This window comes from Dipteris shenzhenensis, chromosome 31 (genome assembly GCF_047967505.1).
Source record: "Dipteris shenzhenensis isolate YYH24624 ecotype China chromosome 31, Dip_SZ_1.0, whole genome shotgun sequence".
In the NCBI taxonomy this organism is placed as follows: Eukaryota; Viridiplantae; Streptophyta; class Polypodiopsida; order Gleicheniales; family Dipteridaceae; genus Dipteris; species Dipteris shenzhenensis.
The window spans coordinates 33210659-33237757 of NC_141626.1; the positions used below are offsets into that span (position 1 = coordinate 33210659).

The window sequence follows — 27099 nt, forward strand, 5'->3', positions numbered from 1 at the left end:
AGAGTATTTAAAAAATGAGTAGACTCTTCATGTCCATCTTTAGCATGTGCCACAACTTTCCACATGAGCTATTGTTTGGCTTGTGAAGGAAGAGCATTCTAAAAGGCATACCATGCCCATGGCTATCCTTAGTATGTGCACTCCTTTCCCAAAGTACCCCTCTTAGGGTTGTGTGAGATGTTCAGGGCACCATAATACTACAACTAGAACACCATGGGTACCCAGGTTGGGTTGTGTAAGATATGTCCACCTTGCCAAAGTGCAAGCCTCCAAAGTGCCACATGGGTACCCACATAGGGGTTGAGTAAATATGCTAACCTTGCAAATATGAAGGTGCTAAAGTAATTGTGATCTTTTTATAAAAGTACTCTAGATCCAAGGACACACACTTAAAAATAAAATAAAATGAAAAGATCCGAGGACACACACACATGCGCGCGCACACAGACACACTGTTTTTTTTTGTGATACAGAAACACACACACACACACACGTGTGCGCACACACACACGTGTGCGCACACACAGAGACACAAGCACGGGCCGGCGGCGGGCGGGAGAGGAGGGTGAGTGTAAGAGGGGGCTGGTGCCACGTCAATGGAGAGTGCCAAGTGTAGGGAAGGCTGAATGGAGAGTGCCAAGTGTAGGGAAGGGAAAAGAGGAGGAAAAAAATAATGAGAGAAAAAGAAAAAAAGAAAAAAAAGAGAGAGTCGTCCGAGAGGGGAAGTCCGTTTACACAAGGACAAGAGAGAGAGGCAACAAAATCAGCCGTCGTTGTTGTGAGATGTGTTAATTTGTAGAATGGAGAGCTTGACGAAGCTCCGGCTATGGCGGTCGCTGCCTTTTAGAGTGGAGAGCTTGACGAAGCTCTAGCTATGGCGGTCTCTGCCTCTTTCTTCCTCTCATTTCGCCTTCCTTTCTTCCTCAATTCCTTCGTTTTTCCCACCTTCCTTTCCTTCCTCTCTCTCCCCTCCATCCCTCTCCCCCTCTCCCATCGATCTTTGCTTCCCTCATCCCCCCTTTCTCCTCCCTCCCCGTATGACATTCCCCTCCCTGCCTGCTCGTTTCATTGCTTGCCTTTCCCTCTTCCTCTCTGCCCGTATACCTGCTCATTGCAATTGCGCGACTTATCGGATTTGTTCTCTTGCAGGTTTCACCCATTGCCACTTCTCAAGTTTAACGCGTTTGGACCGCCTTGCTTTGGGCCTCCTTAATCAATTGCTGGAAGCGCAAAACGGCTTGGCTTATCTCCCGCGCATTCTCGGCAGTCTGGAATTACTTCTGGCGCGCAAAGACGAGGAAAGAGTCCGCATTTTTGTGTCGATGGATCAACGATCGACCAGAAGAAGCGTGTCCTTTGGCGTTTTGCGTTGCGACTGTTCTGGCGATGGAGACAATCTCAGCAATGTGGGCAACTCCCCCACAAGTGAGAACGCGAGAGCAGGAAATGCTCACCGGAGGCGTCGCAAGAGTAAAAGCAGGAAAACCCAATCGTTGCATCCAACTTTGGACTTGCTTAATTCAAAGGATGAGGAGAGACCCTCATCTGCGTGGTCTCCCCTCTCAAGCTTGGAAGGAGCAATCCTAGGATCTGATCAAAAAGCTCTCTGTCAGAGTTCCTCATTTTGCTCCGAGCCTTGTACGGTGGTGCCGGGAGATCATGTTTTCAAGGTTAGTTCTAATTGGGATAGGCAGTTATCAAACGGTTCTCTACCTTCTTCTTACAAATCGCAGGAAGCTGGTGATGTCGTTTTGTCACAGCTTGATCTTTCGCAAGCATGCAATGGGTCCTCAAAGCCCATACACAGTGAACAATTTGAAACTGCCGACAGGCCCTTGGCTTCCTCTTGCGGGGAAGATAAAGTCTGCGACAAGTTATCGTCGGCGGAGTGTCCACAAGCGCAATTAGGGTGTCCTCGCAACTTTTCTGCTGTTTTACCTGATGATGAAGCTAGAATTTCAGGAGTACTTTCTCCTCTTGAAGTCTCCACGAGTCAGGCAAATCCTGGTTGCAGTTCTAATGGGGATGTCTCGCAGGATAGTAGACAAGCTGCGGGAGAGTTACTCTCACCAGGTGCCTGCTTTGTATTCCATCTTTCTTGTCATGGGTTCCACCCTTAACAAATCTTTCTTCTCTTGAAATTAGAGCTATCTTACTTGCGTCCTCTTTTGCAGGTTTAAGCCTGGAAAGTAACAGAGCCATGGATGGTGGCAGCGCCATTTGGTCAGTGCCCAGGTCAGAGCTGAGACAGCGCATTGTACGTGTCTTGGAAGAGGAGACTTGCAGATCTCAAAGCAACAAAGATCCTCTTCCCAAAATTGGGGATGAAGCTACCAGTAACGTTTCTTCTGAATGTACTAGTACTAGAATTGATACAAGGGACGGCCAGGGATGTGAGCGCAATGATCGAACTCCTGAAGTACCAACTCGAGTTTCAATTGTCCATCATGGGACCCCTCAACTCTTGAATTGGGAGCAGCTGATGGCAGCTAACTCTTCCTGTGAGTTTGTTTTGGATGCTCCCCATTGTTCATCAAATCGAAAACATCCGTGTGCATACACTTGAGCAGAAAGAGAGCCAGGGGCGAATACAAGCAGAGGGTTTTTCCATATATAGCATGCGCATTCACAGAGAGAGAGAGAGAGAGAGATCATTGCCATCCACAGAAAATCCATAGGGACCAAACAGAGTACAAGGTACTTAGATTTAAAGGGAGAGCGTAAGCTTTATACATCGACTGTACAATCTTAACACGTGAGGGAGAGAAAGAAAGATGTATTAACGTGAAGACCCTTTGCAGAGTACTAAGCACTAAGCTAGAACAAAGTAGTACTGAAACTCAAGATCAAAATACATAGCCTGGAGAGAGAGAGAGAGAGAGAGAGTCTATTAATGCTCATGGGAGACCAACAGGTCAATGGGACAAAAAAAACCCATGTAGTACTATCTGCTTAGGGAGGGCCCATAGCAACTCCCAAGTATTGCGAAACTCCGTTATATTTAGAGTACCTTTATAAAACCTGAAAACATTATCGGCTATACATCCCATTGTAGGAGTAACATCATCTTTTTTTGTAAACCAATCTTAAGGAATTAGAGCCAGGTCTTTCCTCATCCTTTGTTCATCATCCAATTGTGTTTTATTTCCTTCTCTAGATTGACACCCGACTTTCTTTTACAATGAAATTTCTGCTTCAGATCCTCCAGTGGGCCCTTTACACGCTTCTTTAGTGCTCTTAGATCATCTTTGGGCTAGTGTTTTATCTCCATCTTTTCAATTCCCCGTTCTACTTGCTGTCGAAGAAGCAGAATTGCATCATCCGTGGAAATGTTCAGTGGTGAAGCTAGGATGATAGCGTCTTCCCCAACTTTCCATCCAAGTTTGGCTTCCACAAATAGAAATGCCCTGCTGTCTAGCCCTCCTTGAAGAATGCATACACCATAAGCTGGCTTTAATAATGAAGAGTATCTTGCATGAATTTCAGATATCTTCCACGACAGTTGAGCTGATGCTTGGGCTGATCTGTTGGGATAGTAGGTTACTACCTCATTTGTGATTCCCCAAATAAAGAGGACTATGGGGCAGGACAGCTGCAAGAGATTGGGGCTGAGAGAGCTGCCACGTGGCCAAGAACAAGATCCAAAGCCACACAAAGCAAAACTGAAAATTCAGCAACCAAAAGCACTCCAACAAACAAATCGATACTAAAAACTTTTTGCACGTACTCTGGACCAGTGTGTTAGAGACTCACTGTTCCCACCTGTGAGCCCCCGTTTTGTGGGGACAAGGGGCAGTGAGGGTAAGATGGGATGGGAAAAGAGAGACTCAGCAAACAGCACCATTCTGGGGGGGCTCCATGCCTACCTAGAGGCAAAGGACTGGCTGCACAGGGCGCCCTTTTATAGGGCCCTGTTGCAGGACCAGTCGGTCCAACCAGGGCCACCGACCAGGGCCGACCCTGGTCGGTTTTACTGACTGACCTGGTCGGTCCCCAGTCAGGGAACCGACCCTGCTGGTCGGTCAGACCAACAGGCCTGGGCAGTGCCTATAAAAGGCCCTCACTTCCCTTCATTTCAGCCATCCAGTGCAGGACAGAAAGCCTCTGATTTGGGCTGTGCTGTGCACTCAGATTTGGCATTTTCTGACAGAGAGAATTTCTGCAGTTTGTCTCAGCACTTGGCTGAGTTTTGTATTGCTCTCCTGGAGCCAGTTTTCTGCCCACCATCCGGTGGATGAATATATTCTCTCTCTGCCTAAGTTTTCTCTGAGTGAGTATTGTATCTGTGATCAGTTATCTGAGTTGAGTGTTGCTAGAGTGGGAGAGGTCTTGGCTGGAGGTTAGAGTGATTCTTTCCTTCTGTTTTCTAACATGGTATCAGAGCCATAGGCTCCCGACTCTTCCTCATAAATATCACTCTCTGAAGGAAGGAGTTCCTTGGCTGTAAGGCAACTCTGTTTTCAGCTCAGTTCAGTACAGAAGGTCAGTTCATTTAATTCTGTTTCAGTTTTTCAAGTTCTGTAGCTATTCACCGAGATGGATCAGCGATCAGAAGCCTCTACATCCATTGCTCATCCTTCCTCCTTCTCCAGTCATCTTCCTTCTTCATTTATCCCTAATTTCGGTGAAGCTGGAAAGCTTGATGGTACAAACTTTCCAATCTGGAAAGTCAAGATCCGAAGCCATCTGTTGGCACGGAAGTTGTGGAAGATTGTCAATGGTACTGAAGAAAAGCCGGAGGATATTGTGGACAAGAGAGGTGAAGTTCTAGCTGAAGCAGATGCAGATGAACTCTGTGCATGGGAGGAGAGGGATGCTCAGGCCTTAGCAATGCTTATAGGCACGACAGCAGATTCTGTTATTCCTCATATCCAGTTGGCAAAAACGTCTTCAGAGGCGTGGACCATACTGAAGGAGTTGTATGAAACCGATAATACAGCTCGTATCATCACATTGCAGCATCAGCTTTATAACCTTGATATGAATGAGGGTGACAGTGTTCATGATCATCTGACGAAGGTGAAAGTTGTGCGGGACCAGCTCGCAGCGGTTGGTCAGAAGGTGGACTCGAGTCAATTAGCATTACTCACACTCCACAAGTTGCCACGGAGTTTCAAAAGTTTTGTGACTACGGTCACTGCGGGTCAACGGACAAAGCCAATCAACTTTGAGGAGCTTTGTCCAACTCCTACTTCAGGAGGAGGCCCGAGAGAAACTCTTTACGCAAAACGACGAAAAGGCATTGGTTGCCAAAGACAAGCCTGGCAAAGGCAAGTCAAAGGATTCCAAGAAATCAGAGGACGCTGAACGTAAGAAGAAAATGAAGTGCTTTTACTGTGAAAAGCTTGGCCACTCTGCCAAAGAATGTCGGAAGAAGAAGGCGGATCAAAAGCGGAAAAGAGAAGCCAAAAACAAAGAAGAGCCTAAGAGTGATTCTGCCAATGTGACAACTGGTCAGTTATTCTTACTCAGTGAACATTGTTCAGCTTATGCAGTTAGTGAAGGAAAAGAAGGTTGGTATGTTGACAGTGGTGCTTCTAAGCACATGTCCTCTACATCCATTGCTCGTCCTTCCTCCTTCTCCAGTCATCTTCCTTCTTCATTTATCCCTAATTTCGGTGAAGCTGGAAAGCTTGATGGTACAAACTTTCCAATCTGGAAAGTCAAGATCCGAAGCCATCTGTTGGCACGGAAGTTGTGGAAGATTGTCAATGGTACTGAAGAAAAGCCGGAGGATATTGTGGACAAGAGAGGTGAAGTTCTAGCTGAAGCAGATGCATATGAACTCTGTGCATGGGAGGAGAGGGATGCTCAGGCCTTAGCAATGCTTATAGGCACGACAGCAGATTCTGTTATTCCTCATATCCAGTTGGCAAAAACGTCTTCAGAGGCATGGACCATACTGAAGGAGTTGTATGAAACCGATAATACAGCTCGTATCATCACATTGCAGCATCAGCTTTATAACCTTGATATGAATGAGGGTGACAGTGTTCATGATCATCTGACGAAGGTGAAAGTTGTGCGGGACCAGCTCGCAGCGGTTGGTCAGAAGGTGGACTCGAGTCAATTAGCATTACTCACACTCCACAAGTTGCCACGGAGTTTCAAAAGTTTTGTGACTACGGTCACTGCGGGTCAACGGACAAAGCCAATCAACTTTGAGGAGCTTTGTCCACTCCTACTTCAGGAGGAGGCCCGAGAGAAACTCTTTACGCAAAACGACGAAAAGGCATTGGTTGCCAAAGACAAGCCTGGCAAAGGCAAGTCAAAGGATTCCAAGAAATCAGAGGACGCTGAACGTAAGAAGAAAATGAAGTGCTTTTACTGTGAAAAGCTTGGCCACTCTGCCAAAGAATATCGGAAGAAGAAGGCGGATCAAAAGCGGAAAAGAGAAGCCAAAAACAAAGAAGAGCCTAAGAGTGATTCTGCCAATGTGACAACTGGTCAGTTATTCTTACTCAGTGAACATTGTTCAGCTTATGCAGTTAGTGAAGGAAAAGAAGGTTGGTATGTTGACAGTGGTGCTTCTAAGCACATGTCCAACAGAAGGACGTGGTTCAAAACCATGGACAGTACACACCCGGATTCCAAAGTTTCTGTTGGGGATAGCCGGACATGTCCTGTGAAGGGCATAGGTAGCATTCCTTTCATTTCCACGGCGGGTGAGGAGAAGGATATCTCTGGAGTACTTTATGTACCCGACCTTTGCAAGAATTTACTATCTGTAAGTCAGATGGACAAAAACAACATGGCAGTTCTTTTCCAAGATGGCAAGGTCACCGTGACATCCAAAGGGAGTGGGCAAGTGGTAGCACAGGGTGTTGAAGAGAATGGAGTGTACCGTCTCAGTGCAATGTTGGTTCATGATGATCACGGAAAGTCCAAACTTTGGCATGAGCGCTTCGGTCACGTCAGCTATGGAATCTTGGCTGAAATGTCAAAATCAAAGATGGTGGATGGACTTCACCCATTACAGGCAAGGATAATGTCTGTAGGGCTTGTCTTGAAGGCAAGCAGCACAGGGATAAGTTCCCACAAGAAGCTTCGTTTCGGGCCAACAAACCACTTGAGTTGGTTCATGCCGACATTTGTGGTCCAATGTCTACTGCATCATGGGCAGGATCCAGGTATTCACTTCTCTTTGTGGATGATTTCAGTAGAATGACTTGGGTATATTGTTTGGCTAAAAAGTCTCAGGCTTTTGAGAAATTCAAAGACTGGAAGGCTAGAGTTGAAAAGGAGACAGGGGAAGATGTCAAGACATTTTGCACAGACAGGGGGGGAGAATTCACCTCAAGTGAGTTTAATACATTTTGTCGCAAGCATGGGATCAAGCGACAACTCACCACGGCACATACTTCTCAACAAAACGGGGTAGCCGAGAGAAAGCATAGAACCACCACTGAGACAGGGCTTGCTATGCTCCGAGGGAGAAATCTTTCTAAAGCCTATTGGAGTGAAGCTATCAATACAGCAGTACACATTCTCAACCGGACCAAGACGAAGGCCGTCAAGGACAAGACTCCATATGAGGCATTTTATGGTAAGAAGCCCTCTATTTCTCATCTCCGCATTTTTGGTTCTAACGCGTGGGTGCATGTGCCCAAGGAAGATAGGACCAAGCTTGATTCCCGAAGCAGACCATGTATCTTTGTTGGGTATAGTGAAGAATCCAAGGCCTACCGCCTCTTCGATCCAGTAAAGAAGCAAATACTCATCAGTCGTGATGTTGTCTTCGCGGAAAAAGAACCTGAACCCCAGGAGGAGCCTCAGATTGGGGAGGAGGAGATTGTTCAACCCCCGATCCCACCCCGTCCCAGATTGACCATTCAAGAGGTTACCCAATCAAAAGCTGATATTCCACCCGATACACAGGAAGAGCAGGATGTTCCCGCAGAGGTTCCCGAGAAGCAGAAAAAGTTGCCCCAATGGTACCTTCGGACATTGGAAGAGTCTCGTGTCACCTCGTTACCTGAGAGTAGCAGTTCCGGATTGCGTCGGTCTCAATGTTGCTTTGGTGGCTCAGATTGTTGAGCCAAGAACCTTCGCGGAGGCGAAAGACAATCCCGAATGGCAGGCTGCCATGCAGGCAGAGATGGATGCTATTTTGAAGAACCATACATGGGACTTAGTGGCCAGGCCCCTTCAACGGAAAGTCATCGGCACCAAGTGGGTATACAAACTTAAATACAAATCTGACGGCAGCTTGGATAAGTATAAAGCCAGGTTGGTTGTGAAAGGTTTTGCTCAAACTGAAGGCATGGATTTTGATGAAACTTTTGCTCCCACAGCGCGCATGGTTACTATCCGGACAGTGATTGCCCTTGCTGCCCATTTCCAGTGGCCTATTTTTCAAATGGATGTGAAGTCTGCATTCCTTAATGGAACCCTGGAGGAGGAGGTATATGTGGAGCAGCCACCGGGCTTTCAGGATCCAGTGTCCCCATTAAAGGTCTGCAGGTTGAAGAAGGCGTTATATGGGCTGAAACAGGCCCCCAGAGCTTGGTACCAAAGGATTGATATATTCTTTCAGAAGATTGGGCTCAGTCGGAGTCCTTCTGAGGCAAACCTTTACTTGTTCATTGAGAAGGGATTGCGATTGGTACTCATCCTCTATGTTGATGATCTTATCTTGACAGGTGATCATGTCAAGAAGATTTCACAGGTCAAGGAGCTACTCATGTCTGAGTTTGAGATGACTGACCTTGGATTATTACATTACTTCCTTGGGATTGAAGTAAAGCAGGCTAAAGACAGGATTTTCATTTCCCAGGAGAAATACTGCAGAGAAATTCTGAAGAGATTTCAGATGGAGGATTGCAGAACAACTTTTACTCCCATGGAGGTCGGGCTGAAGCTAAGTGTTCACGACACATCTCAGCTGGTTGATACTCTTTTGTATCGACGATTGGTAGGAAGTTTGCTTTACCTTACCAATACGCGCCCGGATATTTGCTATGCAGTTGGATTATTATGTCAGTTTTCTGCTTCTCCCAGGAAGAATCATTGGAATGCAGGTTTACGTGTGCTGAGGTATCTGAAGGGTACTTGCACCTTTGGGATCAGCTACACCAAAGGCATTGAACTAGGCGGGTTCTGTGACAGTGATTGGGCAGGTGATGTGGACACCAGAAGGTCGACGACAGGATATTGTTTCTTACTTGCATCTGGAGCCATCTCTTGGCTAAGTAAGAAGCAACCCACAGTATCCCTTTCATCTACAGAGGCAGAGTACAGAGCCGCGTGTACAGCCGCTTGTGAGACATTGTGGTTGCGGTGGATTCTGGAGGACATGGATGTGTGTCAGGAGGATGCGACAGTGCTGATGTGCGACAATCAGAGTTGCATAGCTATTGCAAAGAATCCAGTGTACCATGCGCGGACCAAACACATCGAAGTTCATTATCATTTTGTTCGAGAGCTCATCATCGACGACGTGATCGAGCTTATCTACTGCCCGACCGCCGACAATTTGTCCGACCTTTTCACAAAGGCACTCCCTCGAGAACAGATGGAGCACCTCATCAAACGCATGGGGATTGGCCCACAGTTGTGACATTGAGGGGGGGTGTTAGAGACTCACTGATCCCACCTGTGAGCCCCCGTTTTGTGGGGACAAGGGGCAGTGAGGGTAAGATGGGATGGGAAAAGAGAGACTCAGCAAACAGCACCATTCTGGGGGGGCTCCATGCCTACCTAGAGGCAAAGGACTGGCTGCACAGGGCGCCCTTTTATAGGGCCCTGTTGCAGGACCAGTCGGTCCAACTAGGGCCACCGACCAGGGCCGACCCTGGTCGGTTTTACTGACTGACCTGGTCGCTCCCCAGTCAGGGAACCGACCCTGCTGGTCAGTCAGACCAACAGGCCTGGGCAGTGCCTATAAAAGGCCCTCACTTCCCTTCATTTCAGCCATCCAGTGCAGGACAGAAAGCCTCTGATTTGGGCTGTGCTGTGCACTCAGATTTGGCATTTTCTGACAGAGAGAATTTCTGCAGTTTGTCTCAGCACTTGGCTGAGTTTTGTATTGCTCTCCTGGAGCCAGTTTTCTGCCCACCATCCGGTGGATGAATATATTCTCTCTCTGCCTAAGTTTTCTCTGAGTGAGTATTGTATCTGTGATCAGTTATCTGAGTTGAGTGTTGCTAGAGTGGGAGAGGTCTTGGCTGGAGGTTAGAGTGATTCTTTCCTTCTGTTTTCTAACACAATGTGTATGCAAAAACACACTTGCAATTGTAGCAAAGGTTCCTGTTGAATTTGCAATTTATCTAGACTCACTCGTGGACCTAAAACGTAAACTGGGAGCAGATCCCTGGGTGATGTAACAGGTTCCAGGTGAAAACTAACATATTGCTCAAGACCAAGCATGGGTTTGCAGAACATGTTAAAGTTGAAACCTGTAGAGGGTTAGCCCACTGCAGATGGTCTTGTTAGGCTGGCCAAAAGCAGGGGATGTCGACGACAGAGGTGGTTGAGCCCAAGCAGATGTTACTTCACAGACTTAAGAAGAAGGGTTCTGCCAACTGCCAATGCTTGTGTGCAAGTTCAAGCATTGGGGCTCCTCCCAGAAGGCACCCTGTTTATATATATATATATATATATATATATAGATTGTCTGTGATTATCCTCACCTCCTTGGAGCGTATAAGGAGGCTTTCAGTCTTCCCTTGGTTCAGATTCAGCAAAAGGCAGTATTGTTGGCATACACCTCCTGTCCATGGGCATGTTGCCTACATGGCACCAAGAGCATCCAACGGTGGACTACAGCCATGGAGCTGCCGTAGGAGCATGTAGCAACTTACAAGTGCACCTGGCAGCCGTGCAGGCTGCCAGGTTACTTGTGGGACACTTCTGAAGCAGGCACAATACCTGACAACAGCTAGAAGTCAGGATGTACAGCTGTACAGAGACGGACTGCAATATGGCAGTTGATTGAGTCAGCAGTATCAGTTCAGGGATCTGCAGGTTGTTGTTTTTGTTAGCACAGTTGGCCTGTTCCGAATAGGTCAGTCATCTTAGCATCAAGGTTGGCCTCTTCCAGGTTTGTGTACCTGTTCAGTTGGCCTCTTCCAGGTTGGGTTACAGCAACACATGCTATAAAAGCCCCCCTCCTCTTCATTCTACATTTTGTTTTGTTTTGAGAGCTGGCTTTTCTGTGTGTGGCACTTCCACCCACCAGACTTCTCATTCTACATCATCCAGCCTCAGCCATCAGCCTTCAGCCCTTCAGAACGGCAGGCCTTTAGTGGGTGCCAGCAAAGCCCCATTTTGCAGCCTTGTAGCAAGTTGGAGAGGAGGTGCAGTCCGCATCTCTCCACTCCATCCTTCAAGAGGGTTCCATCCCTCACTACAGTTATAACATTGAGCCTTTCGGCATTGTCAATATATCAGATATTGTGTGATGGGGTGCCAGTTGCACCTAGTGATGCAACAGGTTGGGATCTGTAGCTTACAGCATCGGACTGCAACAGCAGTATCAGTTCAGGGATCTGCAGGTTAACGTTGTAGTTGCTACAGTAGCACAGTTGGCCTGTTCCAAATAGGTTGGCCACCTTAACCAGGTCTGCATACCTTTTCAGCTGGCCACTTCCAGGTTGAGTTACAGCAAGAGGGGGACAGCAGCCTATCAAAGCCCCCACCTTAGCGGACATGCAAATTCTTGCCTCGATTCATCTAGATATATATCAACTCTATCAATATCTTAGGCGGGTGCAGAAGCCCCAACAGCTAAAACTTTATTGGACTTTAGAACAACAAAATCTGAATATGTATGATTGGATATATTCTAGTCTTACAAAGGTACATTTTTCTATCACCTTAGGGGACATGCAAATTCTTTGAATTTTCGTGCAATTGGTGGTTAGTTGTCCAACTCTATCGAAATATCTTACTCGAGTGCATAAGCCCCAATAGGTAAAAATTATTTTGGACTTTAGAACAACTAAGATATATTTCTAGTCTTACAAAGGTAATTTTTCTATCACCTTAGCGGACATGCAAATTCTTTGAATTTTTGTCCAAGTGGTGGTTAGTTGTTCAACTCTATCAAAATATATTATGCGGGTGCAGGAGCCCCAACAGGTAAAAATTATTTTGGACTTTAGAACAACAAAATCTGAATTTGTACGATTGGATGTATTCTAGTCATACAAAGGTATATTTTCCTATCACCTTAGTGGACATGCAAATTCTTTGAATTTTCGTCCAAGTGGTGGTCAGTTGTCCAACTATATCGAAATATCTTATGTAGGTGCAGAAGCCCCAACAGGCTAAACATTATTTTTGACTTTAGAACAACAAAATCTGAATTTGTACGATTGGATATATGTGAGCAAAGGGTGTGAGCAAGAGTGTGAACATGAAGGAGAAAGAAAGAAAGAAAGAAAGTTTATTAAAGTCTTCGGAGCTAATGTGGTAATTGAAGAGCTGTTCTTGGTGACATCTCCGTGTGTTACTGAGGTCAGATATGCTGACCTAGAAACCACAGTGATGATGTCTGACATTGAGATGTGGGTCGACGAGGAGTCAGAAACCTTTGTGAAGGTGAAGGACAGCATGGAGTGCTTGGTATCTTCCAGGTGCGTGGCTGTTGATATTGACATGAGGGTGGATTCCATGGAGTGCCCTAGGGTTTCATGTTCAGATGGTTGCTGTACTTCAGAAGGGGACAGTACAGGATTACACAGGTTCTTGGTATGTGCCTTGATGAGGTGCATGGTTTGCTTTTAAGGCAAGCACACAGGCAATACGACGGTTTGGTACGTACTTGATGTTCTTAATGTCAGCCTTTATATCATGCTGGGAGAGAATCTGCTCTTCATATGTCTCAGGTAATGCGAGATTGGAAGGAATGGTGTATTGAAGCCATAAGAGTACCTGCTTGAGAGCTTAGTGAGAGTTCCTGGTCTAGGCTATTTGGAAATATTCTTGGGATTTCATTTCTTGAGATGGTTCTTTTGTTGCGGACCTTGCCAAAGGAAGGACGGGTTGAAACAGACCCTCAGAGCATGGTGCCTGGAAGACTCCAGGTTGTTCACTCATTATGAGGGCGACAATTGGAAGATCGTGGCAGTTGGATTGCTCGAGTTCAAAGGCAGGAACGTGATTGAAGGTGGTGGTGCCAGGAGGTGCTACCAGAGATGAACCTGTGTACGAGGATGGTGTGCGCAAGCGGAACTAGACCTAGTGGAGCAGGAGCCACTGGATGAAAAGCCAGGAAATGATTTCGACATCGAAATATTCCAGAGGACTACAACCAGGGAGTTATCGGAGTATCATCATCGACGTGTTGGCATTGGGCCTAGATGTGTCGGTGAGAGGGGGTGTTCAGAAGGTCACCTCCCCATCTGTAAGCCCCCATATGAGGAGAGCATGGGGGGGGGGTGAACCTAGGGTTTGAGAGATTGACACATGAGCAGCAGCATGGCTGCCAAGTGGGCAAGAATCAAAGAGAGAAGAGAGATGTACCAGGAGGGATCATCATGGCTGCATCAGATTGCGACCTTGAGAAGGAAAGATGGCGAGGGCAACAACTCCTGAATCTGGTCTGGCAAGAGCTGAATCATGAGCAGCAGCATGGCAAAGAGATCCTGGGATATAGGCGCCATGGAGGTGAGCTGTTTGGCGGGTCTGTGGGCAGGTGTATGACCTGCAGTAGGGCCTTGAAGATGGCGCAACAGGGCAGGGCAGACCAGCAGATAGGGTTGGCCACATGGAGGAGCTGGTTGGAGCCAGCCAACCAGGCCTTATATAGAGCAGAAAAAGGGGGCTGGGACCCTGCCTTGAAAGGAGGGCTAAAGTAGAAGTGTGGGCCAAAGGGCCCCAGTTTGAGAGCCCTTAAAGGGCTGGACCAGCAGCAGACTGGTCGGCCAGAATGAGGCTGCTTGGTCGGTTTTTGCAGCAGCCCTCGGGGGCCTATAAAAGGAGGGCCTCCTGGTCCTCATTCATTATCACTTGGAGCAGCAGTTCAGGGAGCAGAAGGAGCAGCAGATCAGCCACCTGTAGGCCTCTATCCAAGAGAAGACAAGTGGGCTGTAGAGCTGCAGACCTAGCTCAGGTGCTGCCCACCTAGGCTGGCTTCCGGACAGCAAGGTGGAAGGGATCGGGATGAAGAGTCTACATATGCTTGAGGTGGAGCACGCGGGCTTAGTGTTCCGGCAGATAGTAGAAGTACCTTGTGGTAATATCAAAGGACCACGCTGTGGTGGAAATTGGATCTCTCTCTTTTGTATTGTGTCCATAGCTTTGGACGAAAATATATTCTTTTGGTGGTTTCTATATCTGGTTGGATCATTGTCTATTTACTAGTCTGCACATCTATGTGATGCACATAAGTTAAAGAAGTTTGTGATTCCACACACACACACACACACACACACACACACACAGAGTGTGAGCTCCTTGGCTATTCTATCAGTCTTCTGCTGTGTGTACGCTTTGTTGGTCGATTTCTAACAGCCTGTTACAGCTAGTGATCTTCTTTGCACCCTGCATGCAAGCATATGTGATATAGTCTCTTTTAGTTTAGGTATGATTTTGCTCTCATCAGTAGTCGTATGGGCTAGTGAGAGTAGTTTAGCTCACATGCCTGTAGGCCATCTTCTCCTAGTCGTATTGATGCCCTCTGGGCCTTGGTATGTGCCATGTAGCTTTAGTTATTGGCACTTATGTCACCTAGTACTTTTAGTGTCTTTTGACACCTAGTACTAGTGGTACCACTAGGACACTAGGTCCTAGGGTTCCCTTTTATTATACTTTGTACTTTCATTTTGTTTAGTTGTTGATGTGACGGCTTTCAGCTCTTTGCTCCACGTTTGTACCTCCTTCCGCTTCCTTGATCCTACAGTGGTATCAGAGCAGGACTTCTCCATTGATTCCAGCCGTTTCCAACTTCTCTGAGCTTTCCACAACCTCAAAACAGCTGTAAATCTGCTGGTCGCCTATTTTCTACAGCTCGTCGCCACACGTGTGAGCTGGTACGACTAATTTCGAGGCTCTTCATTGCCAAGCATTGCCTCTAGAAGCTGTTCTAATTGGGGCGACTACTCAAGAAGGGATTTTCAGCAAGTTCAACTGCTGTTCCTGTAGTTCGAGGCTATTTGAGCTCTTTTCCAGCTGGGCGCCTATCCATGGGAGCTCCTCCAATTACCCTACGGCCTTTCATCGACAAAAAGACTTCCTATTTGCTGCTCAAGAACAGGCGACTGCTCTAGAACTTGTTTCCAGCAAGTTCGTAGCAGTTCGGGGTATCTACATGGCATTGGCGACTTAATTTCAAGACTTACCCCTAACTGCAAGTTAACGTCAAGAAAGCCGCCTCTAGCAGATTTCTAGTCTGCCGTACAACCGTACGACATTGCTCCAGTTTGCCGTACTGCCGCACATCTGTACGGACCTGTCCATACCTACGCGGGAGCTGCAACTGCTGCTGTCCATTGTCAAAAATCAGACATTCCCGACTTCTTCAAGGGTCTTTCCAACAAGGGGCTTTTGCCACATTTCAAGTACCTCAGCTGCAATTCACTGAAATCTGTATAAAATCAAAGGGCTTTTGGTACCCTTTAACTCCCTTGGCTGTTTGAAGCTCTCTATTGCATTTTCCAGAGCTCGGGACAGCTCTACAGTTGATTTTTCACAATCTGTGTACTTATCTCCATTGCCAGCTCATCCTTGGTTTCACTCTTGACTATTTTTCTGAGGTAAATTATTCCTGCACACTATCCTCTCTTTTTTGGGCATTTTTGGTTCACTGCAAACAAAGCAGGGTCCTTGGAAGGCCTTGTGTTGCCTTGGATATTTTTTACTTGCAGGAATATACCTTCAGATAGTGCACCTTTGTGGACAGCTGATTCCAAGCACTTTGCAGTTGAAAGCCTTGAGGCTTGTGGACAGTTGTGTACTTGTACTGGATATTGTCAGTTAGTGCTCTTTGCTTTGCATTTTTTTGATTTGTTTGGCATTCTCCGTGAAGATGATAAGTTGGATGGCACCAGCTATCCTATGTGGTCTTACCTTATGAAGCATATTCAAGTTGCCAGAAACTTTTGGAATATTGTTTCAGGTGTTGATTTGACGCTAGCCAATGCTCAAGTGGTTGCCCCTACTGTTGGCACTCGTCTAAGGGAGAATCTTCTTGACTCTTCTTCCTCTAGTACTCCTATCACTACTACTCCTACTCAAAATCAGATTAGATGGGACTCCAGAGATGCAAATGCAAACTCATGTATTGCCTTATCATGCAATAGAATCATTATTCCACACATCTGTGTTGGAATGGTCACCTCCCCATCTATAAGCCCCCAAATGAGGAGAGCGTGGGGGAGGGAGACCTAGGGTAGGATGTGCCCAAGAGAGAAGAAAGAGAGGGGGCTGCCACATGGGCAGCACCTCACATCAAAGAGACCAGCATGGCTGCAACTTGTGGAAGGAGTAGAAGGCGGGGACAGCAAGTCCTGGATCTAACCTGGCAGGAGGTCAGTCAGGGGCAGCAGACATGGCACGGGGTTGCACAGACAAAGGCGCCTATGTGGAGGGCATTTGTGTGCAGATGGACAGCCTGCAACAGAGCCTACAGGTGGCACAACCATGGAAGGGAGCAGCAGCACCTGGGTCGGCCATTGGCTGAGGCTGGTGGGTCTGGTTGGAGCCAGCAGATCAGGCCTGGAGATGGGCTGGCCAGGGGGGCTGAATCCCTAGAACAAAGGCTGAAAAAGGGCCTAGAAAAGACCCTTATATAGGGCCCTGGTTGGGCTGGTAGGGGCAGCCAACCAGGTCGGTTTTTTAGGGCAGGAAGAACTGACCAGGTCGGCCAGATCTAGGGGCCTGGGTCCGTAGGTTTTACCAGCCCCTTGGGGCCTATAAAAGCAGAGGCCTCAGGCCTCATTTCATATCCAGCAACCAGCAGTTCCAGGGCAGAAAGGAGCAGCAGGAAGCCTACTCTTTGGGCCTATCTATAGGAGGTGAGAGAGTGCAACAAGGGCTGCAGACTTAGCCAAGAAGGGCTGGACCTTGGCTGTCTTCTAGGGCAGCAAGGTGCTGAGATCATCATCACTCGGAGCAGCAGTTCAGGGAGCAGAAGGAGCAGCAGATCAGCTACTTGTAGGCCTCTATCCAGAAGGAGACAAGAGAGCTGTAGAGCTGCACACCTAGCTCAGAGTGCTGCCCACCTAGGCTGGTGCAAAGACAGCAAGGTGGAAGGGATTTGGACGGAAAGTCTACAGAAGCTCGAGGTGGAGCACGCGGGCTCGAGTCTAGAGATAGCCAGCAGATAGGAGAAGGAACTTGTGGTAAGATCAGAGGACCACACCATTGGTGGGACTCTGGATCTATCTCTCTTGTATTGTGTCCATAGTTTTGGACGGAAATATATATTTTGGTGGTTTCTCTATTTGGCCGGTTCATTGTCTATTGATGAGTCTGCACATCTATTGAATGCACATAAGTAAAGAAGTTTGTGATTTCACACCCACACTACACTGTGTGAGCTCCTGGGCATTACTACAAGTCTTCTGCTGTGTGTACCCTCTGTTGGGTCATTTCTAATAATCTGGTCATGCAGAACAGCGAAGGATGCTTGGGATAAGCTAGCTTTTCTTTATCAGGTTTGCAATGAGGCACGGGTTGCATATTTGAGAAGACAATTGTAGGAACTCAGCATGCGGGAAAGTGACTCAATGGATACATATTTAACAAAGGTCAAGGACCTCATGGAGCAGCCTGCAAATATTGATGAAGTGGTGCCCAATTCTTAGCTTGTTAGCACTACATTGAATGGACTGCTAGACACATATCAAGGGTTTGCTACAACCCTTAGACTTGTAGCCAATGGAAATCCTGATCACTACTCATTTGATTAGTTAGTCAATTTGCTTTTGCAGGAAGAGCAAGGTCGTGCTAATAGGCAAGCTACTATTCCTGATCGTGCATTTGCTTCACAGCAGAAAGGAAAAGGCAAGGCTTCCAAGCCTATGGGCAAGCCTAAATATTTGCCTAACAGTGTCAATTCCTCCAGTGTATCTTAAAATACAGCAAATAAGTCCAAGAAGAAAAGATGCAACTATTGTCGCAAGCCAGGGCATGAAATTTCAGAATGCAGGAAGCGCATTGCTTCGGAGAAGAAGAAAGCAGGATTGACAGTAAATGCCTCACATGCAATTGAATCCCATGAGCCAGCAGATGCCTCACATGCACATGCTCTCCAGGATGATTGGGCATGGGTTGCCCATTGCTCTTTTGATCCCTCTAAAGTTGATGCATTCTTTTTTGCTAATGATGCTCAGTCTTGGTATTTTGATAGTGGTGCTTCCAAGCACGTAACCTCTTGCAGACAGTTGTTTCATTCCTTGGCTAATGCACCTTGAGGGGGGACTTTCACATGTGCTAATAATGCTTCCTATGTTGTAAAAGGAATTGGAGATGTGTGTGAGGGTTGTCTTTTGGGTAAGACGCATCCGTTTTCTTTTCAAAAAGATTGTCCAAAATTCTCACAAAGGAAATTGCAGCTAGTGCACAGTGATGTCTGTGGCCGAATGAGGACAAATGCCATTGGGGGGTACAAATATTTCATGACTCTAATTGATGACTTCACAAGATATTGCTGGGTATATGCTTTAAAAGCCAAATCTGGAGTGTACTCATGCTTTCAAAGGTGGCTGAATATGGTTGAGAATGAATCAGGATGCAAGCTTGTCACCCTCAACACAGATAGGGGGGGAGAGTATATGTCAAAGGAGTTTGATGCATTTTTGTCTTCACGGGGCATTGTTCACTCATGCACTTCTCCTTACACTCCTCAGCATAATCCTGTTCCTAAAAGAAAGAACAGGTCCACTATGGAGATGGCCAGATGCATGCTTAAGGCCAAGTCCTTGCCTAATAAAATTTGGCTTGATGCAGTTATGTGTGCTAACTATGTGCTGAATAGATCACCTACAACGGCATTGAGGACTGTTGCACCTTATGAAGCATGGAAAGGCAGGAAGCCTTCACTTTCACACATGAGAGTTTTTGAGTCTCTTGCATGTGTCCATGTACCATCTCAGCTGAGACATAAGCTTGATGATAAGGCAATCAAATGCATATTTATTGGTTACAGCTAGGAGAGCAGAGGGTATCGATTGTACCAACCAAATACTGCGAAGATTATTGTCAATAGAGATGTAATCTTTGCTGAACATTCAGCTTCTCCTCTTGTGGACTGCAAAGCTAAGCCAGAAGTTGACATGTTTGATGCCTTTGACTCTTGGTTACCTCTTCTTCCCTCAGGAGAGGACTTTGACCAGCAACATGAGCCTCTTGCAGGCCCTCAAACAAGCAATGATTAGTCAACACCCCATGCCGATTTGCCGGTTCCTCTTCTAGCACAAAATGATCCCAATATTCATGATGCAGTGATTGAAGAAAGAGCTGTCAATAGACAGCAAAGGCAAGTTCCCAGATGGCTTCTTGACACATTGAGGGACAGCAAACAAGATAACCTCTTGCTGCCCGGACAAGATCAGGGAATAGACAGATGCATGGTCACTTTCTTGAGTTTGCACTTCTTGCTACAGCTTGCAATGAAGAACCCTTGTGCCATAAAGATGCTTTTGACAGCAAAGGGTGGATGTATGCAATGAAAGCTGAGCTACAATCTATTGCCAAAAATGACACATGGGAATTAGTAGATCTACCTCCTGGCAAGCATGCCATTGGTACTCAGTGGGTCTACAAATTAAAAAGGAAATCTAATGGCAGCATAGATCGACACAAAGCCCGTCTTGTTGCAAAAGGGTATGCCCAACAACAAGGCATTGACTTTGAGGAGACCTTTGCTCCCACTTCAAGGATTACTACTATTAGATGTGTCATTGCCATTGCAGCCCATCACCATTGGCAAGTGCATCAACTTGACATCAAGACTGCCTTTTTTCATGGGGATCTGTAGTAAGAAGTTTATGTGACACAACCTCCTGGCTTTGAGGTTGTTGGCTTTGAAAACAAGGTATGCCGGTTGAGAGAAGCCCTTTATGGCTTGAAGCAGGCACCCAGGGCATGTTATGCTAAAATTCATGCACACTTATTGTCCCTTGGTTTTCAGAATAGCTCTGTTCATGGGAATGGATCTGATTTTTTAGTGCTGATTTTATATGTGGATGACATGTTGATCACAGGCCGTGATACTCAGCATATTACAGCTTTCAAGGCTGATTTGCAGCAAGCTTTTAAAATGTCAGACATGGGACAGCTGCACTATTATTTGGGCATTCAATTTGCTCACGTTGAGGGGGGGTATTATGATGCCACAGTCCAAGTATATTGGACAGCTCCTTGATCGTTTTCAGTTTGAGGATTGCAAGCCAATATCTACTCCAGTGGACCCTAGCTTCAAATTTTCAGCTCATGATGGGAGCCCACCATGTGATATTACTCTTTACCAGCAAGTTGTTGGATGTCTCATTTACTTGTGCCACACCAGACCTGACTTATAGTATGTAGTATCCCAGCGCAGCAGGTTCATGCACATGCCTAGTTCATAGCATTGGCAGGCAGTGAAGAGAGTCTTCATATATCTCAGAGGCACTCAGGATTTAGCCCTCTTCTATAGTGATCAGGGTTCACTTACCATGCATGCTTACACGGATAGTGACTAGGTAGGTTGTTCTGACACCAGAGTGTCACATACCGGCAACTGTTTTTTGCTTGGCAGTTCATGTATCTCTTGGCTCAGCAAGAAGCAACCAACAGTTGCCACATCCAGTTGTGAGGCTGAGTACAGGGCAGCCTTCACCGCTACAGTAGAGTGTGTCTGGCTTCGACAGTTACTTACAGATCTTGGTATCCGCCAGACATCCTCCACTATGGTCTACACTGACAGCCAGAGTGCTTTGGCCATTGCACGTAATCCAGTGTTTCATGCGCGTACCAAGCGCATTGAGGTTCACTATCATTATGTTCGAGAGCGGTTGTCAGCAGAAGACATAGAGTTGTTCTATCTTTCCACATAGGACAACATCGTAGATATGTTTACAAAGGCACTTCCTCGTCCCAAGTGCGAAGTCTTTCGACAGGCTTTACACTTGGTTCCCTTTGTTACATGATCTGGCATACCTTGTACATTCATAGGTGGCTATATCCCTTGGGATGAACATGTGCCACCATGACCAGAAAATACCAGGTATTCTGAGACGTTTCCAGAATACTTCAGCCCATACCATGGAGGGGGTGTAAGAAATCCTAGATTTACTATATTTAGAAATGTGCTAAGGAACAGAAAAGGAGACTGAAATAGCAGAGAACAAGGATTGCTTGAGTGTCTGTAGTATCTGTAGTGTCATCCATACAATTGGGCCTCTCTTATATAGAGAGTGAAGAGTCACACATGAAAAGGTGTGTACTCCAAAGTGTATGTGCATGAAGAGGTGTGTACCCCTTGTGAAGGGTGTGACCCTTGATGAGAGGGTACATTACAATAGAAGTGTCTCTTCCATAGAATGTCTCTTGTGAAGGGTTGTGCCTCATAGGAAGTGTCCCGTCGAAAGGGCATACCCTTCCACAAGTGTCCATTCATCAAACCATCCATAAGTCTAGATATAGAGAAAGGAATACGTCACAGATCGTGACATCCCCTCCCACTCAAAATAAGACCCTGGTGGAGATAATGAACTGATGTAGAAAATATCACGGTAAATTCTGAAAATACTACTGTAAAATGTCAAGGTACTGCTGTAAGTCTTTATCAGATTGCCAAGTAGCGTCGGAGTCGTCCAGATCTCGCCAAAGAACAAGGAATTCTGTGATAAGTCGATGTCGAGTCTCTCGTTGTCATGGTCCAGAATACGCTCAGGAATAAGGAGAACATAATCATCTTCGATTTCTGGGACATAATCACCTGCAGGAGGAACTGCTTCATCGCCTGGAATGTACGTCTTTAGCCAAGAAATATGAAATGTTGGATGGATTTTACCTCATGATGGTGGTAATTCTAATTTGTAACTTAAAGGTGAATTTTTCTTGACGATCCGGAAAGGGCCATAGTATCTTGGTCGCAACTTAGGAAACACAGACTTAACTGTCTTATAGCGATGTGGGGCTACAAATAATAGCACCATGTCACGAGTGTCAAAGTCTAGGTGACGTCTATGTTTGTTGGCTGACCATTGATACCGCTCTTGCGCTTTTCGCATTTGATCCCTGACCTGGAGTAGAATGTCTTGCATTTCTTGAACCAGTTGATCAGCTAGGGCCCCTCGATGTTGAAGTATAAAATTCGTTGGTACAATCGGAGTGTGTCCATAAGCTGCTTGAAATGGAGTCATGCTAATGGCACTATGGAAAGAGTTATTATAAGCAAACTCAAGGAGTGGTAGATACTCTTCCCAAGCTGCTAGGCGTGACTGAATATAATGTCGAAGCATTTCTTCGAGAACTTGGTTGACTCTTTCAGTCTGGCCATCTGATTCTGGGTGGTAGGCTGAACTGAACAGTAGAGTTGTACCCAAAGATTCGAATAGTGAAATCCAAAAGTAACTGGTAAACTTAGGATCTCTGTGGGATATGATATTCTTGGGCAATCCATGGTGTTGGAAGATGTGTTGTATGAAGAGTTTGGCGATGTTCGGAGCCTGTGCACTGCTTTTGCAAGCAACAAAATGTGCCATTTTGGACAATCGATCAACAATTACCATAATCTGAGTGTTACCTCTGGAGGATCGTGGTAGTGTTGTAATGAAATCCATGGAAATACTTTCCCACCTTTCAGTTGGAACTGGAAGAGGCTGAAGAAGTCCTGCTGGAAGTCGTCGGCTTGCTTTCATTTGTTGACAAGATAAGCAAGATGTAACCATTTTGATGACGTCGCTTTTCATCTGAGGCCAGTAGTATGTTGCACTGAGTAACCTATAAGTCTTGTTGATGCCTGGATGGGCAGCATAAGGAACTACATGATGCTCTTTTAACAAAAGAGAACATCCTTGTCATGTCGTACACAGATGCGATCTTGATAATACAGAAGGTCGTCCGTATAAGAATAGGATGAGAAAATCTTTTGTTCGGAAGTCGAAGGTTGATCTTTTGAAAGAACTTGTACTGTTGTGCCGAAGTCTTTATCATTGAAATACTTCCCTTTGAATGAATTCGGAACATCCACAGATAATGTAGAGATTACCATAGCTGATGCTAGAGTTAACCTGCTGAGAGCATCTGCAACTACATTGCGTAGTCCTGGAATGTACTCAATGGTCATGTGAAAGTTGGCCAGAAACTCAACCCAGCGTGCTTGTCGAGCGTTCATGACTGGCTGAGTAAAGATATACTTTAGGGAGTGATGGTCTGTCTTGACCACCGAGTCGGCTCCCATGAGATAATGTTTCGAAGAGCGATAAGCATGTACAACAGCAAGAAACTCCTTATCATAAACCGGGTATTGGGTTTGGATATCGGAATGTTTATGGCTGTCAAAAGCAATAACTCTGCCTTCTTGCATCAAGACTGCTCCTGTAGCGATGTCGGAAGCGTTGATAGACCTTTGTATGGTAGAAGTTTGCCAATCCGAGAAAAGAGCGGACTTCATGAACATTCTTAGGAGTAGGCCAGTTTCGGATTACCTCGACCTTCTTGGGATCCACAGAGATGCATAGCGCTGAAATAACATGTCCCAAATATTCGAGTTGGGTCTTGAAGAACTCACTCTTCTCAATGTTGATGTAGAGAGAATTTGCGTGGAGAACTTCAAAAACTTGGTGAAGATGTTGTTTGTGCTCATGTAGGGATCTGCTGAAAACGAGGATGTCATCGAGGTAAACGATGACGAACTTATCGAGGAAAGGCCTGAAGATGTCGTTCATTAGTGTCATGAATGTGGCCGGGGCATTGTTTAACCCAAAAGGCATGACCAAACATTCATAGTGTCCATACTTTGTTCGAAAAGCTGTCTTGTACTCATCGCCTTCTCGTATGCGAATTTGATGATAATGTGAACGAAGATCAATCTTTGAGAATTGTGTTGTGTGTAGAAGTTGATCGAAGAGGTCATCGATGCGAGGCAATGGATACTTGTTTTGTATAGTGAGCTTGTTGAGGGTTCGGTAGTTGATGCAGAGGCGCATTGACTTATTCTTTTTTTCCACAAGTAGTACAGGAGATCCGAAAGGGCTGCGACTGGCCTTTGTCGAGTAGTTCGGTCCCCTGTCTTTGGATTTCTTCATTTTGAGTGTAAGAAACCCGGGAATAAGTTCGATTGGGTGATCCACTGGTCGTCGAGGTGGTAACTGCTTTGGCAATTCCTGTGGAAAAATATCCAGGTAGGGCTGGAAAAAGGGTTGGTTGAGATATTCAGGAGGATCCTTTGTTGGTGTCTCCTCTACTGCCGTAACCAACAGAAGTGAAGTCTTTACTTGACGTTTAGAACCCACTTCTTTACTTGTAGGGCAGAGGCAACTGGGGTTGAAGGAGAGTCCCTAGAACCAGTTAGCTCAATAAGTTTTCCCTGGTGGACAAACTGGATAGTATGGCTGCGAAAACTGATTGATGGATCATAGTCGTAGAGCCACTGTTGTCCAAGTATGACATCGTATCGAGAAAGAGGCATGATGTCGAAGTTCAACTTGTCCGTATAATGTTGGATGCGAAAAGACAAGTTTTTGATCCTGGTGTTGCACAAGAAGGTAGTTCCATTTGCGAGCTCAATCTGATAGTCCATGAGACTAGGACTGGTGGTCAACTGAAGTTTGTTGACCATAGAACTAGCTAGGAAGTTATGAGAGCAGCCATTGTCGATGAGGATAGTGACCGTTGTTCCACGAATCGATCCTTGAACACAAAGTACTTGAGTGGCCAGGGAAGGTTCGGGGTTGCTGGCAAGGCTCAGGTGGATGGTATTTGCCATTCGAACAGCTTTGCCTTTCTTGTCTTGTGCTGGGGTAGCATCTTCTGTTTGGGAACTGTTTGGGAAGTGCTAGGTTGCATATTGGAATTTTGCTTTGGTCGCTTGGGACAATCGAACCATCTATGGTCGCGTGTACAGATGGTACAAAGTCCTTTTGTGCTGGAGTTGTTCTTCTTGTCAGTGGCCGCACCTTTATGTTGGGGATGACGGTGATGACTTTGTGAAGAAGAAGAGGCGCGATCCTTGGAGGAGTGCTTCTGTTGGAATCCAGCATATGATTTCTGAGACTTGTGGCGATCTTGAGATTGTCGCTGACCTTGATTACCCGAGTTTTTTCTAAACCTGGGGTTATCTTGAGGGCAAGCACCTTTGGCCATAGTAGAGTTCTGTGTTCGAATAGCACTCTGCTTCCCTGTGTTTTGGAAATCTGTTATGTGCTCTGCGTAAGCAATAGCGCCAGCTGTGGTGGTGATGTTTGCTTTAAGGACATCAATGCGTAACGAGGGATTTAGGCCTGAGATGAAAGCATGAAGGCGATCATCATCAGTTAAACCATCAATCTCCAGCACCAATGTGGTGAACTGAGAGATGTAGGAAGACAAGGAGCCTGTTTGCTCCAACTGTCAGAGTTTTGAATGTGCTTGGAAGTCCACATTGGCAGGTATGAACTGCTTACGGAGCACGTGTTCAAAACGTTCCCAAGTTAACACACTTTTGCCGTCCTTTAAGCGTCGTTGCCACCATAGAAAACCTGTATCCTTGAGGAGGGATGCTGCCAAGGCAATCTTTTTGCCTTCAGTGAGGTCAACAGTATCAAAGTACATGCGCAGTTTTGCGAGCCATTGGTCAACTGTTCGGCGATTTCGTTGACCAGTGTAGGCTTCCGGAAGTTGAATGTCAAGTCTTTTAGTTTTGGAAGCTTGGAGCAAATGGTAGAGGGCACAGAGTTTCGTGTTTTCTACCTTTGGTGGGAATGAGTCGACATAGTCGTCTGGTTGTGTCACGTCATCCTCTGTATGTGTGGTACTGCGAGAATCTTGGAGTTGTTGGACTTTCTGGACCAAGTCGGAGATGTTGTCCTGAAGCTGGGAAATTTGAAGTTGAAGTAGTGCTTTGCCTTGTAAGTTGACTTCAGGGGTCTTTTTTGGACTTGAGTCGCTTATCTCCGGAGAGGCTGCACGCAGGCGTTGCAACATATCTGAGGTCCCCGTGAGAAAAGCACGAACCTGCGCTCTAGTTTGTACCATTCCTGGAAGAAGATTCGGGCTGCTCCCTGAGGTTGCTCATGTTGGAGGGGGTAGGAGAAGCAGGATGGAACCAGCCGTGGAAATCTGGTAAAGGAGGTCCTGTCTGAGGTAACATTGGTGATGCCGAAATGGGTGTTACTGCTCGTGAGAGTACAGGGGTAGGTTGCAGAGTCCATTGATCTGAGAAGGGATAAGGAGCTGCTGTCGGAAGTGGAGGATATCTAGGAGAAGGAGTGCCTTCAGAGTGTAAATACTATCTTGGGGAAGGTACAACTTGTATAGGAGGATATCTAGGAGCTGAAGGAGGTGGAGAGTACCGTGAACAAACAAAAAGTTCCTGGCGAAGCTTTCGAGGCAGAAGGGACGTTGGCAGAGGTGTTTTGCAGATCGCATGAGATTTGGCGCAACTTTTCCTGCGTGGAAGTTCGTAGCCTGGCGAAGATGGACTGCGCTGAAACCTGTAGGGTACTAGATGAGGACCGCACTTGGCTAGACGGAAAAGGAGGGCTGCCAAAAATCGCTGTTCATAGGCTATGCGCAGCAGGGACCAGGCTTTTTTTTAAATTGCTGGCAGAGACAGCTTGCGTCAGGCGCTGCTTGCTGCCTGCTTCCAGGGGCTGATTCGCGGCAGCATGGGCAGGGAATCTGGCGCTGATCTGGCGCTGAGAGACTGGCAGGAACCCAGGGCAGCAAACCGGCTGGGGGGGGCTGCGTATGGCGTGGAAAGAGGGCTGCGTAGGGAGGCGAACCAAAATGACGAATTTCCGTATGGCGTCAAACGTGAATCGTCATTTTGTGTGTGGCTGCCTAGGTTGGGTGGTTGCCAAAAATTAAAGTGTGGGTTTAATTAACCCTTGGGTAGTCTAGGGTAAGACCTAAGGTATGGGGCTGGGTTTTCCTTTTTAGCCCCTCTAGGTACCCTTTTTAAGGTGCTTGGTGCCAAAAGGTGTGCCTATTCGAAGGGGTGTGACCCTTGGAATAGGTGTACCT

At 46.4% G+C, this 27099-nt stretch overlaps 1 protein-coding gene across 4 annotated transcripts in view; it reads left to right on the plus strand.

The window, feature by feature from the left end:
* The first annotated feature begins 776 nt into the window (after window positions 1-776).
* Window positions 777-27099, plus strand: part of POD1 (POLLEN DEFECTIVE IN GUIDANCE-like protein) — a 68277-nt gene continuing 41954 nt past the window's right edge. For 2 of the 4 annotated variants that reach the window (XM_087370068.1, XM_087370069.1), the window contains exons 1-2: window positions 914-2073; window positions 2175-2501. In XM_087370068.1, the coding sequence (XP_087226194.1) occupies window positions 1038-2073; window positions 2175-2501 (1363 nt within the window). In that variant the 5' untranslated portion in view covers window positions 914-1037. Of the gene's footprint in view, window positions 881-913; window positions 2074-2174; window positions 2502-27099 lie in introns of those variants that run through there. The other 2 variants (XM_087370071.1, XM_087370070.1) reach the window with 2 other exon arrangements.